The sequence below is a fragment of the Amblyomma mixtum genome, chromosome 7 (genome assembly GCF_055824585.1).
Source record: "Amblyomma mixtum isolate Tamu chromosome 7, ASM5582458v1, whole genome shotgun sequence".
Lineage (NCBI taxonomy): Eukaryota > Metazoa > Arthropoda > Arachnida > Ixodida > Ixodidae > Amblyomma > Amblyomma mixtum.
This window is the reverse complement of record NC_143018.1, coordinates 15,962,636-15,977,786: the sequence shown is the minus strand read 5'-3', so window position 1 is coordinate 15,977,786 and position 15,151 is coordinate 15,962,636. Positions and strand designations below refer to the sequence as shown.

Here is a 15,151-nt window from a genome sequence, read left to right as displayed (position 1 = left end):
AAAAAAAAAAAACATGTTGTACTACCCTTTGCTGCGTATGCAAAGACCGCGCGAGAGGTTGCTCTCCTCGAGCAAGTTCTATGTGCCTGGCAGGTTGCCCTCAGCACGGTGTGCAGGTGGGCAGCCGTCCACAAAACAGGCTTCAGACAAACAAACAGATGCGCAAAAGGCTAAATGCGGGGAATGGCCACTGTAAGCGCTGTCGCGCATTAAAAAAAAAGAAACTGATAGCGATGGGTAGTGGAAGAGGCTTGAGTGCTCATACAGACCTCATTCCGCCACCTGGACCTTGTATTCATGTCAGCCGAGTCCCTCTCGGTGCAGAGATCTCATCCTGGGGTAAGCTTGCCTCAGACCATGAGTACCATAGGCATAGAATTTATGCCAGCTCTTTTCTTTTTATGCAGTGCATGTACCGGTGGATGCACAGCAAAGCGCGTTACTCTTGTCTCTCATAAGACTCCGGATCTCTCACGAACAAAGCATAACTCTCTCTTGGACCCTTTATTAAATTACCTTTTTCGTGGAAATGTCGTTTTCTTATCAGCACCATCTAAAAAGCCCACAGGGACAATAACGCTGACTGTTGGACTAGTTGGTGCATATTAGAGCAGCGAACATAGAGACACAGACACGTTAGGTCGCATGCTCGTCCGTGTCAACCACCTCTTTCCTGTCCCCGCGTCTTTTGCTTGCTCTCCGGTCTCTCCCCTTGCAGAGACAGTCCCGTGCTCGCACTGCAGACGCCCGCACTCGGCTTCCTCGCGCGCCTGAAACCAGACTCCCGCGGCGGTTCGTCATCATCCCGCGATCCAGGGAGAAGAGACGACCGTCGCCAGCGATCTGGTTCCAAAGGCTCGGCTGCCGCCGTTCCACATCCGGTGGAAGCCTCCTTCGCTCGAACATCGCCGGGGTGCAGTGCTCGCACCTGCCGCGGCCAGCGAAAGCAGCTCGCCCTCGCCGCGATCTTCTTGGCGGGCGAAATAATGCGGTCCCGTCGGTCCGCCGGAGCTGCGCGTCCTTGGGAAGGCGGGGAGAAGGAAACAGGGGGGGGGGGGGGGGGGGGGGGGGGTGTAGGCGAGCAGCAAGCGCTGCTCTGCTTTCGCCGTTGCCGCCGACATCTTGAGCGGACTGACCGAGCTCCGACGAAGCACCGCAGACAGCCATGGTCCTGATGCGGAAGACGCGGAGGCTTCCGGGGGGCTCTGGGTGTGAATGCACTCGCCGTCCTGAGAAAGCTAGGACCCCGTCGTGTTGTTATCACTGATCAATAGCGGCTAATTTGGACGAACAAACAGCCCGGGTTAGCGATGGACGAGCGGAAGAAAATGGGCAGGGTAGGCGCAGACGCTCGATTATATTTGAAGGAGCGACAGACATAAGCTCAAATCTGAGTAAGAAACAAGAAAAAGGCGACTACAGAGTGCGCTAAAAGCCCGCCAGTTGTTCATTAGATGCTGGATTCAGTCCACTGCAGAGCGAAGAACTCTGTGATCTTGAGTTCGAACAGTTCCTGTGTCAACTGCCCGGCCACTGTATCCCAAAAAGGCTTCCGAATCTTCTAAACCTCACTTCCTAGAGAGAGAGAGAGAGAGAGAGAAACCCATTAATGAGAGAAAAAAAAAAACTCGCTGCCTAAGCACTTTAAAGGATCCATCGCTCAGTGAACCACCTTTCATGTTTGCACTTCGAAGAACGGTAGCGATGTCTTGGAGACAGTGAAATATGGCGAAACCTCTTCCCTGCTGGTGTCCCCGAAAAAAAAAAAGAAAGAAAGCGGCGCAAAACCAACCGACTGTCGGTTTCGAATATTTATTTAAATTAAATGGCGACCACTAGACCCCCCCCCCCCCCCCCCTCTTTCGTAGCCAAGGCAGGCGGCAGAATCACGGGGTCATTACCGCGATTTCCAAAACATTGCCGGAACTCCCGATCTGATCAGCTGCTGGTCCAGAACGCAGCAAAGTGCCATAAATTACTGAGACAAGCATAGCGCTGAGTCTACACCAGCGGTGTACTTGACTATCTTCATCCATCCGTCTCAATGATCTATATACAGCGTCGTTTTGGTCCGAGATTTCCCGATGATTTCGTTGGTTTCAACGGGAACATACGTGAGCAGCTTCCTTCAGGGCTTTCGGTTACGAAATGCAACGTAGGCAACAGTGCAGAGCAGCACGTGATATGCTGCTGAAGTTCCTCAGTCCTCACTGTAATGCTAGATGTTTGCACTCAGCGCGATGTCTCAAAAGCACAGATACTACTCAGTCGTCCTCCTCAACTCCTTTCCTCGCCGAGCGGCGCCCACTTCTCCCAAGAATAGAACGTGTGGCACCAAAGCCGCTGAAGTGAACAGTGCACCCCATCAATCTTATCGCCTTGCAGAATTTCTTATCGGCGGCCTTTCCGAACCGTCTCCACGCCCGCATTACTGCCTCGGTTCGCAGCGTCGCTGCGCCTCTGTAGCTGTCTGGCGAACAAGTGTACGGAGTGTATACAAGCCGTTAATGAAGACGACTTCACCGTCATTCGCCTGTTCCACCCGAGCGAAGATACTCCGCCCGCCGTATGATTCCCAGAGGTGCACTCGGGTATCGTCCTCTACATCTCACCCCGTATATGCATCTTCACGCTCTCGAGACTGCACTGCAGAGGTGCTCCATCGCCAGCCCGTTACTTCCTCATCAATGTAAGTCAACAAAGCGACGGCGCTCACTTATTTTGACACTGATGGATTGTTATGTAACGCGAAGAGGAAGAAAAAAAATGGAAAGGCCGGGGTGCAACCGGCGCTCTGCCATTGTTATTAGATCGCTCCAAAGGTCGCGCATTGCATGAAACAACTGGGCAAGGCTGACGTAAACAGATTAGGAAACTAGGAAACACATTGAGACGGCTGCGGGGACGCAAAGATGAAAGGAGGCGCTAGTTGTGAAAGAGCACGTGTCTGATTCCCTCGGGGTCTTTGCCCTCTGTGTGTATATATATTGTGGACGAATCATCTCGAAGTCACATTACCGTTTTGTTCTGTACTGTTTCGTTGTCTTCTTTTTTAAATGTGTTATTGACGTCGCTTTACTGTGTTTTACTGTCTGTCTCTGGGTTGCTTCAGTAGCTCGGTCTGAGAAGCTGCCGTTAACCGGAAGGGAAACTGTAGGAAAGGCTTCGTTTTGCAGTGAAGCGCCCATCACAACATCATTCATTGTTCGGGATCTTCTTTGACAAAACGAGACGTGGACAATCACTGTTTTTGTTTTCTTTTGCATAATTACACATTGACCGTGCCTATACTCTACCTATGCTGGCACTTAGTTCTTGATGACCGGATGCTCCGCAGGATGTTGATTCCAGGACATTCGTTTGCTGTGTACTCAGGGGCCAATTAGCGGCGCAATAATTTTGTGACCATGAATACGCGTCGGCTTGGTGATGTAGAGGCTTTCGAAGGTCAGGGTAAGGTGAATGGAGACTTGATATTCTTTGATGAGCGGGGCGAAATGCGCGTGGTGTACTCGCAGTGATGACGGTGCACACTCTTGGCTGATTAGTTTGTGAACTGGCTTATGAACGAACCAATTTATCTTGGTGTTCATTCAGAAAATTGGCCGCACTTGAACTAATAATGAGTAGCGAGGTATACACGTACGCCCAAACGGCGTACCTTTTCTCATCGATTCAAATTTGCGCTTCCAATGCAGCCTTGCTCGCAGTGGAGTTTAACTAGAGCACTGCTCGCCGCCTTCAAGTGCCCCATGGCGTAGGGTATAGTCAAATGATTCAAACATATAAACCTCGCGGCAGTGTACGTTCGCACCCTTGTTCTTATGATCATAAACATCGTGCTTCCTTGGTTCTTGGCACGAAACTGTAGAGACCACCGCGGAGCCAAATACATCGCACCCCTACCTTTTTCTTTTTTTACCATCACCGCAGCCTTTATCTCTACTTCCCTCTTCGTTTCACATGCAGCCGCCTTCAAAAGAGACCCATTAATCATCCTTTTCGTCAAAAGTGAACCGCACCCCACAGCTACTCAGTGCGGCTTAATTCGTTCCCGTATAGAGCATTTAGAGCACAACCAGAACCTAGGAACGACCGCTGGCCCGGCCTCGACGCAGAAAAAAAAAAAAAAAGAGATCGGTGCCATCGTTATCCAGCGCGGTAAGAGCTAACGAATTGTGCCTCGGCGCGGCGCAAACCATACTATGCTCCAGCAGCCGTGGTTTTCTACCTCGCAGATCATTAGCGCTGTACGCGCTGGCTCGTGCACTACGCATGGTACTACTACAGGGCCGGGATGCGCTGGTGTACTACGCCCACCCGATCTGCCGCCGCGGGCGGGTTACATCGCGTACGACATACAATCTACATAAAACAACCTGCAGCAATATACAACATAGAGCGCAAAGAAACGTACAAGAACATACAAAAACGTACAGCTACGTGCAGCATGCAACAACGTACACCGTACAGCATGCAACAACGTACACCGTACAGCAACATAAAACGTAGATTAATGTACAGCATATACATCGCGCACTCTCGTGCTCATCGGCGATGCGCGGCCAGCGGCTCCTCCGTCGAGCCGCCACGCCACGCTCGATTTCGCCTCCCCCGCACTGGGCAGCGCGGGTCCGATGCGAGACTGTTTCGCGGTCGCCCCACTCCGGTCAGCCTGGTCGGAAACAACAAAACGAGGTGGCAACGCGGAGGGGAGCGAACGCCTGGTTCGGTGGTGCGCACTTCTTCCTGCCTCGGCACCGCGCGCTGCTCTCGCCGAAGACCTCCGCGGACTGGAGGGAAGGGGGTCCTTGGCTCTGCGGTCGCCGTTCTTCCACACTACGCACGCAGGCCGCTCTCTCCGCTTCCATTCGGAACGACGATCACACGCTGCGTTGTGCTGCATTGCGCGGGCCGGTCGGAGTGAGGGAAGGCGTTTTCTCCGCGCATTCATTTTCGAATGCGACGAGCGGGGGAGCGCCTAATCAATTCATAGCCGCGTTTATACCCGAAATGTAGGAACTTCCTCTCCTGGTTGGCGTGTATTTTTCAACGAAGAAGAGTTTATGAACGCAATTTTCTTCATATAAATTTAGATTTCACTGTAACAATCAATATATCCACAGATCTCCCGTCGTCAGGCTTTCATTTCTTTTTGTTTTTTTTTGCACAAACGTTTTTGCTTTCGTCAAAAACATTCCCCATTAGTTTTCTATGGCTGTCTTAACTGCTCGATGCGAGTGATGGAAAAAACTATGGATGCAAGGCTTTACTACGCATCGCAAGAATGGACTATTACCCGCAATATTTTAATATCAGTACCTAGCAATATTCGAAAATTAAAACTTTTTCTCCGAGAATGTTGGACATGCTGCGGGACAGCCAACAGCGCTGTCTCCGAAGGTCTAGCAGCTAAACAAATGCTTCAAAGCGTATTCGTATGACCGTATTATGACGTTTGCCAATGCCTCCGTTCGTCACCGGGTTAAGTGAGTAAGCCGAATCCGTCGACGACTTACGCGATGCACCCGTCCTGAGTATTGTTTACATTTAGTGACAACTGACCGTCGCTCGCTAGAGGGCACTGCATGCAGACACTGAGAGTTTCATGAGAGATATACGCATGCTGGGCGGACATGTGGATACAAAGCGGTCACGCGAGTTCAAAGCAGGCATGCGGATACAAAGTCGGTCTGCAGATCCTGTCATACGTGAAGACTATAAGTGGGCGTGCTGATCCCGCGTTAACGTGCGGATGCTAGCGGGCGTGCGGATGCTAACCTGGCGCTTTTCTTTCTACGGGCTCATTTTTCCGAAGAAAGTGAAGCACAGATACTACGGGCGCGACCGCTGAAAGTCGTTACAGTCAATGAGTGGACGTTGGCAGCAGTCGGCCCTTGCTTCCCACCTCTGTCGAGTCCTGCCTCCATGTGCTGAGTGTGGAAAGTTGCATTACTAAGAACGCGTATCTTGTACATCCATCCTACTTGGAACTACACCTTCCAGCTTTTACAGAGCATGTCTGACGTGTGTGCAGTGCAGGAGCCCACCGCGCTATGGCTTAGAAGGGCGATCGCAGTGTGTTTGCTTCACTTCGGCACGGTGCCAAAAAAAAAAGAAGAAATATATGCGTTTGTTTGGTTTGCTAATGTGAGCTCAAATAAACCGGAAGTTCGAATCAGCAAGATTCTAGTGCATAAGATAGCACGCTGTTAACAAACCAACTCTTCGGATTATTATCGCTGCTGCATCACTGTGCATTCTCCTTATATTATCACCTAACTTAGTGGCGGGATGCTGAGACTATGTAGACGATGAAGGAACGCAAAGCATAATGTATGCTGCTAGCATATAACTTAAGATAACGCGATATTACGCATACTACGGACGGCCCTGACAGAGATCGCCCGTGGCGGTCGCGCCCTAGCGCGAGCGTCGGCCTGCCGTCCGTCCGTCCGGCGAGGCGACGTGCAAAGAAAACAACAGCACAGCCGCGCGGGCAGCGCCGGGGCAGCACGAGAACGGCAAGAAAGAAATAAAGAAGCGTCAAGCAGCGCCGGTAGTAAGAAGAAGAACAGGGGGGGTGGGGGGGGGTGGAAGCAGTCAGAGGCCGGACCCGTTTCGCTTGGCCTACATCCCGAGCGTGGGAAAGAGGGCCCGGCGCGCAGTGCGCGGCCGCGCTCTCAGCTGACGCCGGCGCCACTCGCGCCGACCACCACCTCGGGAACCTTCGACGGCGCTCTGAACGGGTTGGCCCCGCTCAGGCCGCTGCCGCGTCGGACGCTGGGGCTTAACAAGAGACGCCGCGGACGTTTCGGCTATCACCGCCGCACGGTGAACGATAACTCGAAAGTTCTTCTTCGGATGCTGGTTGCGAAGACGTTGTGCCCGCAGACGTGATTTGGAGTGAAGAGGAGGAGGAGGAGGAAGCTAGAGAAATAAGAATAAAGCGATTGCTGTTTTTGCGACGTGGAATAGTGGAAATAAAGCAAACAGCGCAGGGCACTGCCTGCAGTTTGTGCAGCCCGGCACTCGTCGTCGCGATTGCTCTAATTATTGGCCTTTTAAAAACAGGTTCGCCCGCTGGTTTCATTCGAGACGCATTGGTGCCGAGTGGTCCCAGGCAGCGCGCCAGTCAGATCCGACAGAGCTCGGAGGCTTGAAGTAACGTTTGACGCTCCAGAGTTGCTTACTTCAATGGCTGCCGAACGTAATGCCAAGGACGCACCGAAAAACACTGACCGTAGCGCTCAATCGGCCGCGTGTTGTTTACAAATTGTGGTACGTACAGTCAACGGCCGTAGCTCCGCTGCGGTGGCGTGCAGGTCGTGAACTGCAGGTCGTCGGACGCCGCTTTGGGAATCCTCAAACCAACCGTTACCCACCACAAACGTGCTGAGGTTGGGAACCAGTACGCCCACTACACTTGGGGCTTCGAACACATAGCCTGCGGCATCGAGACCTGCTTGAACCCTTGAAAGAAACGGGCCTCTGAACTCGTTGATCTGTGCCGAATGGCTTGCTGGCGTGCACTAGGTAAAAATAAAGGGAAGTGCCAGCACTATGGCACTGCGATAGGCACCTTGTTTCGGACTTAATGGCCGTTGGAACGCCTTTCCAGCAATAGATTTTATGGATCGAGTGATTGTGACCGGAGATTACGGTGCCTTCGTCGCCTCAGCAGTAGTAGACGCCGTAGTGAAGGGCTCCGGAAATTTCGAGAACCCCAGGTGGTCGAAATTTCCGGAGCCCTCCACTACGGCATCCCTCACAGCCTGAGTCGCTTTGGGACGTTAAACCTCATAAACCAAGCCAAACCAGTAGTAGTAGCAGTTTACTTGACACAGCAAACTCAATGACGTCACTACTCTGGAATACCGTTGTCATCTTCTGTCCAATGGGAGGGGAGAATTTGCGCATCAGATGCTGTTCGGCGGGAGTGTGACCCTTCTGGTCATGTACTAGAATCCTGCGGCACATGTGCGGAAGGGGGCAGTTCAGCTTTAACTCTCTCTTTCTCGCTCAAGGTGGAAAGAGCCATTAGGCGAGAAATAAGTGAGCCTTTATCTCTACGGTGAAACACACGCCCCATTTTTCTGTATATTTTAGCATAGACTGACACATTATATTTATTCACACCTAATTTTGAAGGCCAACGCTGTAGCTTTGATATCCTAGCCCAAGTTAAGAGAAAGAAATGGATTATGGCGGGAAATTTAATCTTTGCGTCAGATTACCAGTGTTCTGTTAGGATTACTGAGTGCATTCTGAGAGATGGTAGAGGTACCAGGGGATGTCAGGGATTCAGGTGGGGAGGATGAAGGCATTTGCGGGGATAGGCCGGCTGCCTGATCACTCGATGTCAGTGAGGAAAGCCATTATCTTGCAGTGGATATGACTGGCTTATAATGGTGGTGATAACGAACCTCCCATGTCTTGGGTATCCTTGCTCCTGAGGTGCGGTAGCGTAAGGTGTACACACGAAGTTTGCGAGTTGCGCGGACAATTGTTGCGCAGAGAACGTCTCGCGCAGCGCCCCTCGAAACGAAGAAATCCGTTCACACAGCTATCGTGTGCAGAGATCCACGTTAGCGCTTCGTGATTTCACGAAGAATGTTTTCTTTTCTTTTTTCCGTCGTTAATTGAGACCCACTCGTGTTATGAGCGATGAACCGCATTCGATCAAATGGAGTACAAGTACGCCTGACGCCGCGCAAGTTTACAACACAGAGTAAACTGGCTGTTGCCTGTTTTAAAATTGCTATGAAGTAAATCACGGCACGTTGTTACGGTTCCAGATTGACTGAATGTTTCCGTTCGCGGGCGAAAAAAAATCGCGAGTCATGCCCCTACACTCATTGGCAGCCAAATGAATGTTCTCTCGCCGAGAGAACGGCAATATTCCTTCGCGTACCCGTCACGGAGCTTCTCACCCCGTGCAGCTCCACAATAACGCTCGCCTGAAGCTGAGGTTGGCGCGACGTAAAGTTCGTGTGCGCTCCAAGCGTGCGTGCAGGCGGCCTTAGCGCGTCGGTCGGTCGCAACCCCTCGCGCCCTCGGCGCCGGCGTCTGGAACGATGGTCACGCGGACGTCGAGCCGCGCTTGTTGGCCTGTCAGCGGCCGAGTCACTTCGCTGGGACCTTTTCACCGCTCGTCTTCTCGTTCCGTTGGCCGCCTTGTTGGGGGCCTCGCAAGTTGCGTGCAGCGCTCATGAAAGGTGGACGTGCGTGCTAGGAATGACGCGGTGTATAAGCGCCTTTGATCGCCGTGAGAGTGGAACGGTGAGACTGCGTTGCACGGAACTGTTCCTTTCAGCTGCGCCAGTAACGGGCGCGACGAAAAGTGTTTCGGGGCCCCTTTAACGACGCCTTATAGCGTGTGTGGACACGCTTTGAACCGCGCCCCGTTTCCCACAACGCTTGCACAGGCGTGTCAATGCGCAAGGGTTTTTCGAAGTGGTTAACTCCCATATCACTCTGCCAATTAATATCATGGCTACGGATGTAACCTGTCGACTCGAATTTCGCTACATGACATGGGAGTCCTCGCCTTACGCTTCAAATTGTTTGTTTCCAGTCGAGCCCCATAACTATTAAGACCACCCGTTGTGGCGTGTTATATATTATAAGGTCGGTTCTCTGTAACCTGCCCATTGCTTCTGGGAAGTGTGAAGTCCTTTGATCCCTTTGTCTCTGGGGGCTCTGTCGTTATCTCACTATAAATACTCTGCGAGCTGTGGAGTGATGTTTTTGGCGCTACCCCTATCATCTCATTTGCACGTTATCGTGTTATTAGCACAGTACGTGAGTTCACCCCTGAAGGGGCAAAACGGTGGGCGTGCGATGTTTTGCAGTCAAAGCCTCGCGGGCGCGCGGTTCTCGGGAAGAAGTTCGCTCGCACCAAGTGGTCATGCAAGTGGTTGTTCAACCTTCCCTGGTTATCTCAGCAAACAGCTAACCTCGGGGTGAAATCATGAACGCAAGACATTCGACACCTCGATTTGTTTGGTACAATGTATCAGTGCTGTGTCGATATCATTAGCTGTTGTGTTTGGTTAGCAGATCAGCACGCTGTTGACCGTTGCCTATTGTTGCCAACTCTTGCTTTTTAACTTCGTAATGACGGGACAATTAAAACGTTTTGCAAAAGATATGAACTTCCGGTATTTAGTCCGTCTGTGTTTGTCTATTTAAGAAACGTAAAGATATTTTAGATTTATTAAAAAAATAGAATACTTTTCTAGTTAAAAGCTGTAAATTCGGATAATTTTCGATCTTGTAAGAATGACAAGACAGCACACATACTCAGGCCTATCCTATTATGAAACAGAAAATCTCAAAATCATTCTACCGCTTTTGGTCTGTTTCTTTTTTGTCTGTTTGGTGTTAGTGTTAACTTTTGCAGTGAGTAGCCGTCCAGAACGTCACCTGCACCTCTCGAAGCTAATACCTTCACTTTGTTTTCACAAATGTGTAAGAACCCGGCGCGGTGGCTCAGTGGTTATGGTGCTCAGCTGCTGACCGGAAAGACGCGGGTTCGATCCCGACCGGGGTGGCCAAATTTCGATGGAGGCAAAATTCTAGAGGCCCGTGTGCTGTGCGATGTCAGTGCACGTTAAAGAACCCCAGGTGCTCGAAATTTCCGGAGCCCTCCACTACGGCGTCCCTCATAGCCTGAGTCGCTTTGGGACGTTAAACCGCAATATTTCAAATCAATAAATCAAACATATGTGTAAGGAAATGTTGTTTCAACAATACTGCCCTGCTGAAAAAAGTTGTATGATGCAATAAACTCATACAGTTTATGATACAAATATAATAGATTTATCATTCAGGTCATAGAAAATTATCATACAAATGTCATATATTTCTGTAAAATCATACAGTCATCATAGATATGTCATAGAATAAAATACAAATTCTATGATATATCATGAAGATTGGTCAAATGTTTAGGGGAATCCCCCAAGGTGGAGTAGATTTGTAATAAGGGAATTTTTCTTTAACTACGAAGTTTCTGAGAAAGCTGTGTAGCTCTCCTTTGTAGCCGTATGGCTGCGCTCGGGTGGATGCCAATGAGTAATTACTCCTTTATTATCATGAAGATTGTATGATATTCTATGATGAAGCCTCTATGAGGTTATTGCATCATAGAACTTTTTTTTCAGCAGGGTGGGAAGACTTAATGTACTTCTGCCAACATAAACTGAATCTGTTCACTTATTTACAGCTTGTACGTTATACGCCGGGGATTACAAGGCTAAACTTGTACCGTGGCCGTCAGTATATGCGCCTGAAATGCCAGTGGAGGTGGTGTCGCCGTTGCAGGGCCTCCTATGCGCGGCGCCTGCGCGGCCTTCCCGCGCTTGCGTCACGGCTATCGTCACGCTTATCGTTACCTGGCCGCACTTCCTTCTCCCCCTCTTCCCGGCATCCGGCGTTGTTTTCCGCGCGCCGCTGTCGCCGTCGCAGCCCCGACCGCGGCGTAATCTCTTCTCCCTTGGCGCTCGCGATAATGAGGGAGCCGTCCCAAATACGGTTGTTACCATAGCGCCACGTAGCACGCAGGAAGCCTTGGCGCGTCTCTTTGCGGGCCTCTTTTTCTTTTTTTTTTTTTGTCGTTCTCTGGTCCCTATAGCGTTGTTTTTCTTCGTTCCGGTAGCACGCGGCGGGAGCTGCCTTTGGCACTTCTCCAGTGTGTGCATAAGTTCGGGGCAAAAAGCAGCCTGTTGGAGGCGGGTTTAGGGGGCGTTCTTTTGAGGAACCTTACACCGCTGCGCGCTTCTTCTTTGAAGCTCGCTAGAGCAAAGGGCAGGCCGTCGTTCTGTCTATGCTGTCTGTACTGATGTAACTGATAGCCTCATGGTGCGTTACGGCCGCAATGTCCATTTTCACGTGCAGTCAACAAGGAAAAAAAAAAACCTAGATGCAAATTTTGTTCTTGCTGATGCATGGCCGCCGCGGTGGCTCAGTGGTTATGGAGCTTGGCTGCTGATCCGAAAGGTGCGGGTTCGATCCCGGCCACGGCGGTCGAATTTCTTTGGAGGAGAAATTCTAGAAGCTCGTGTACTGTGCGATTTTAGTGCACGCTAAAGAACCCCAGGTGGTCGAAATTTCCGGAGCCCTTCACTACGGCGTCCCTCATAGCCTGGGTCGCCTTTGGGACATTAAACCCCCATAAGCCAAACCGAACCATGGCTGACCACGCGACTCATGGAGGTTGCTCATGTGGCGCGCGTTTTGTTTATCAATTATAACTGGCCTGACTTGGTAGAAAACGTGTGCTGACATGATAAAAAAAAAAAAAAAGATGTCAAAATAGGGTTCATCCACTAGCCTAAGCTGCTATAGGAGAACCCCTGTCGTTACTGTTATGCTAGACGAGTGATGCTATTAAATCTCCTTTTTTCCCCCTTTCTTCTCAGCTGAACAGAGATTGCGTGAACAGTCAGCTTTAGTTGGCCCTGCGGCGGCGCCGTACTCTTGCATACTTCTAGCTGCTCTAAAATGCCTTGGCCTCGAACAGCTCTCATCTGTTTTCATACGTGAGGCGCTTAAAGGCCTGAGGCTCGTCAAGTGTTGTGAAGTTTATGCGCGCCGATAAATCCCGGCTAGGCAGACGCAGCTGGTCGGGTAGTTTATCGCTCGTTGACGTTTACCGCGGCATCAGGAGGCAGAAATCGTCGAGTGGCTTTTTAAGCGCTATCGTTCTGATTCATGTCGAATGCGCTTGCACGGACAAAGTGTCGGCAGTAAACCGCCAACGCAGCTTCTTGTAGCCGCAATCCTCTATCTCATTTAATACGATTCAATATGCGGTCTCCCGTTAGCGTATAGTCGGACACTAGATAGTTTTCAGAGAAAATAAAGCAGCGGTGACTATCATAATCCTTTAATCTTTGAGCCTATTTGTAATGGTTCTTGCTGCACTACCGACTACTTGGAAATGGCGGTAGAAAAAGTGTTTAATCAGCGTTTTCGCACGCATTTGTTGACGATTTTCAGCGAAGATTGCGTCGCATTTAATGAGGGAGCGCTGGTTTCTTCTGTTGTACATGTATCACCCCGACGTATGGTCTATTTCCTTAAATCCTTCCTTGAAACCACATGTCAGCGGTACGGTGTTATTGTTTCTTTTTCTTCGCGGTGAACTAACAATGTCAGTGAGTGAAACCGAGCCGTAATATGCTGTAAAATAAAATCTAACGACCTCTTCCCATCTCGTTCGCAGGCAAAAAATGGCGCAGCCTGACGCTACAGGAGCGGCGGCCCTTCGTCGAGGAGGCCGAGCGGCTGCGGTTACAGCACATGCAGGACTACCCCAACTACAAGTACCGGCCGCGGAGACGCAAGCACGCCAAGCGTGGATCGCGCCGGGGTAGCCCCTCGCAGCCCGGTAGCCCCGAAGACGCCGGCGGCAACGGCGGTGGCCTGCAGACACCTCCGGACTCGAGCCCTGCCCGGGGTAGCCCTCCGGACTGCAGTAGCCGGCTACTTCCCGAGATGCCCTACGAGACGCCCGTGCCACCCACGCCCGAGCTGTCTCCGATGGAGCCCGAGGAGTGCTGCGGTCCCATAGACGACGGCACCGGGGGCCACCTTTCGCAGCTCATGTGCAAGTTCAACGACAAGTCCATGTTCCTCAAGAATGTGCGGCCCCCGTACCGTACCCACACACAGAGGGGCCTGGGCCCCCCGCATGCGCTCAGTCAACAGCACATTGGCACGACGGCAACAACCACCACCACCTCGAGCGGCTACTCCTTCCAGAGGACGCCTCCGGCCTCGTACTACCCGCCGCTGTACGCGGCTACCTCCCCGTACGGCCCTCCGCAGGGCGACCTCCCCCAAGACGCCTACTACGGCCCGCCGGAGCACATGTACGCGCCGCAGCCGCAGGAGACGTTCCTGGAGCACAGCGACCTGGTGCAGTTCCTGGACGCCGCGACGGCCGCGTCCCCCGTGGGCGCCGCAGCGGGCGGCTACACACTGGGCCCTCCGCCGTTGGGCGCCGAGCACGCCACGTACGAGACCCTGGGCTCCGAGCCGTGCGGCATCGAGTACGCGACCATGCCTCCGCAGCCCCACCACGCGTACGGCATCTACCCGACGCACCACCACCACAGTCATCACCAGGGCGAGCTACATCACCAGGAACCCGGTGCGGGCATCATCGCGGCGCTGGCCGAGACGAGGCACATCATGTCGTGAGGCGGACCCAAGTTATTGTTGTGAAGGGACGCGTGGTTCTTTCGACGTCGAGCCTCATCCTCCCGCTTGGAGTGCGTGTGATGTTTGCGTGTCCGTGTGCCTGTGTCCGTGCGTGCGTACGCGCGCCTTACCCCCGCCTGTACAGAGAGACAAGCCATGCCGATGCGCGTGCGTACACGCGCGCGCGACTGTGCGCCGCGGTTGCTGCCGCAGCCTTCGGCAGTGTGCACTACACGCCGCCGCCAGCGCGAACGACGACGAAGTCCGTCACGGACTGCCTGCCGACAAAACCGCGGGGGATCACCGCGGCGTTCGCTACGCTTGCGTGCCCGTCGACATGCACGCCTGCCCACGCCTCGGCGCCCCCTCCCTCCGCCGCCGCCGCCGCTGCGTCGATGTCGCCGTGGACGTCCGTCGCCGATCCTGATGCTGCTGTGATCGTCGCCGCACGGCCTCGCCGCCGCAATGTGTAAAGAAACGCAGATAAAGAGTAAGATAAAGGCGATAAAGACTCGAGACAAGAGTGAAAGAGAGAAAGATGTTTATAAGACAAGTGGCGCAGCGCAAAAAAAAAAAAAAAGGCCTTGGGTGTGTGCGCGCGTTTCTCGTTGCGCCTCCCCTGTGTGGCCTACTCGGCACCCAGGCCGCCCGATCTGCCGCCGCTGCTGCTGCGAGCCTCTTCTCACTGTGCAATAAATGAACACCACCGTCGGTTCTATTACACCAATATGCGGCTGCTGCGTCGTGTTTTGTGTGCGTGCGTTCGTGTGCGGGGCTGGGCGTAGTCCCCCTTGCGCCCAGCCCCCCTACGCCTCGTCTTCCTCTGCCGCGTAGTGAGCATGCGCGGTCGCGTAACCCTTCTCTGGCTTCGGCTTCGGCCCCCGGGTAAGCCACTCTCAGGGCTTGCTTCACGCTGCGCTGTTACTCTTTAGTCGTGTTG

At 52.4% G+C, this 15,151-nt stretch overlaps 1 protein-coding gene across 1 annotated transcript in view; it reads left to right on the top strand.

Moving 5' to 3' along the window:
- Window positions 1-14,938, top strand: part of LOC149335102 (uncharacterized) — a 46,704-nt gene extending 31,766 nt beyond the window's left edge. The window contains exon 2 of the mRNA XM_089551791.1: window positions 13,232-14,938. Within this exon, the coding sequence (XP_089407917.1) occupies window positions 13,232-14,211 (980 nt within the window). The 3' untranslated portion in view covers window positions 14,212-14,938. The remainder of the gene's footprint in view (window positions 1-13,231) is intronic.
- Window positions 14,939-15,151: the final 213 nt, after the last annotated feature.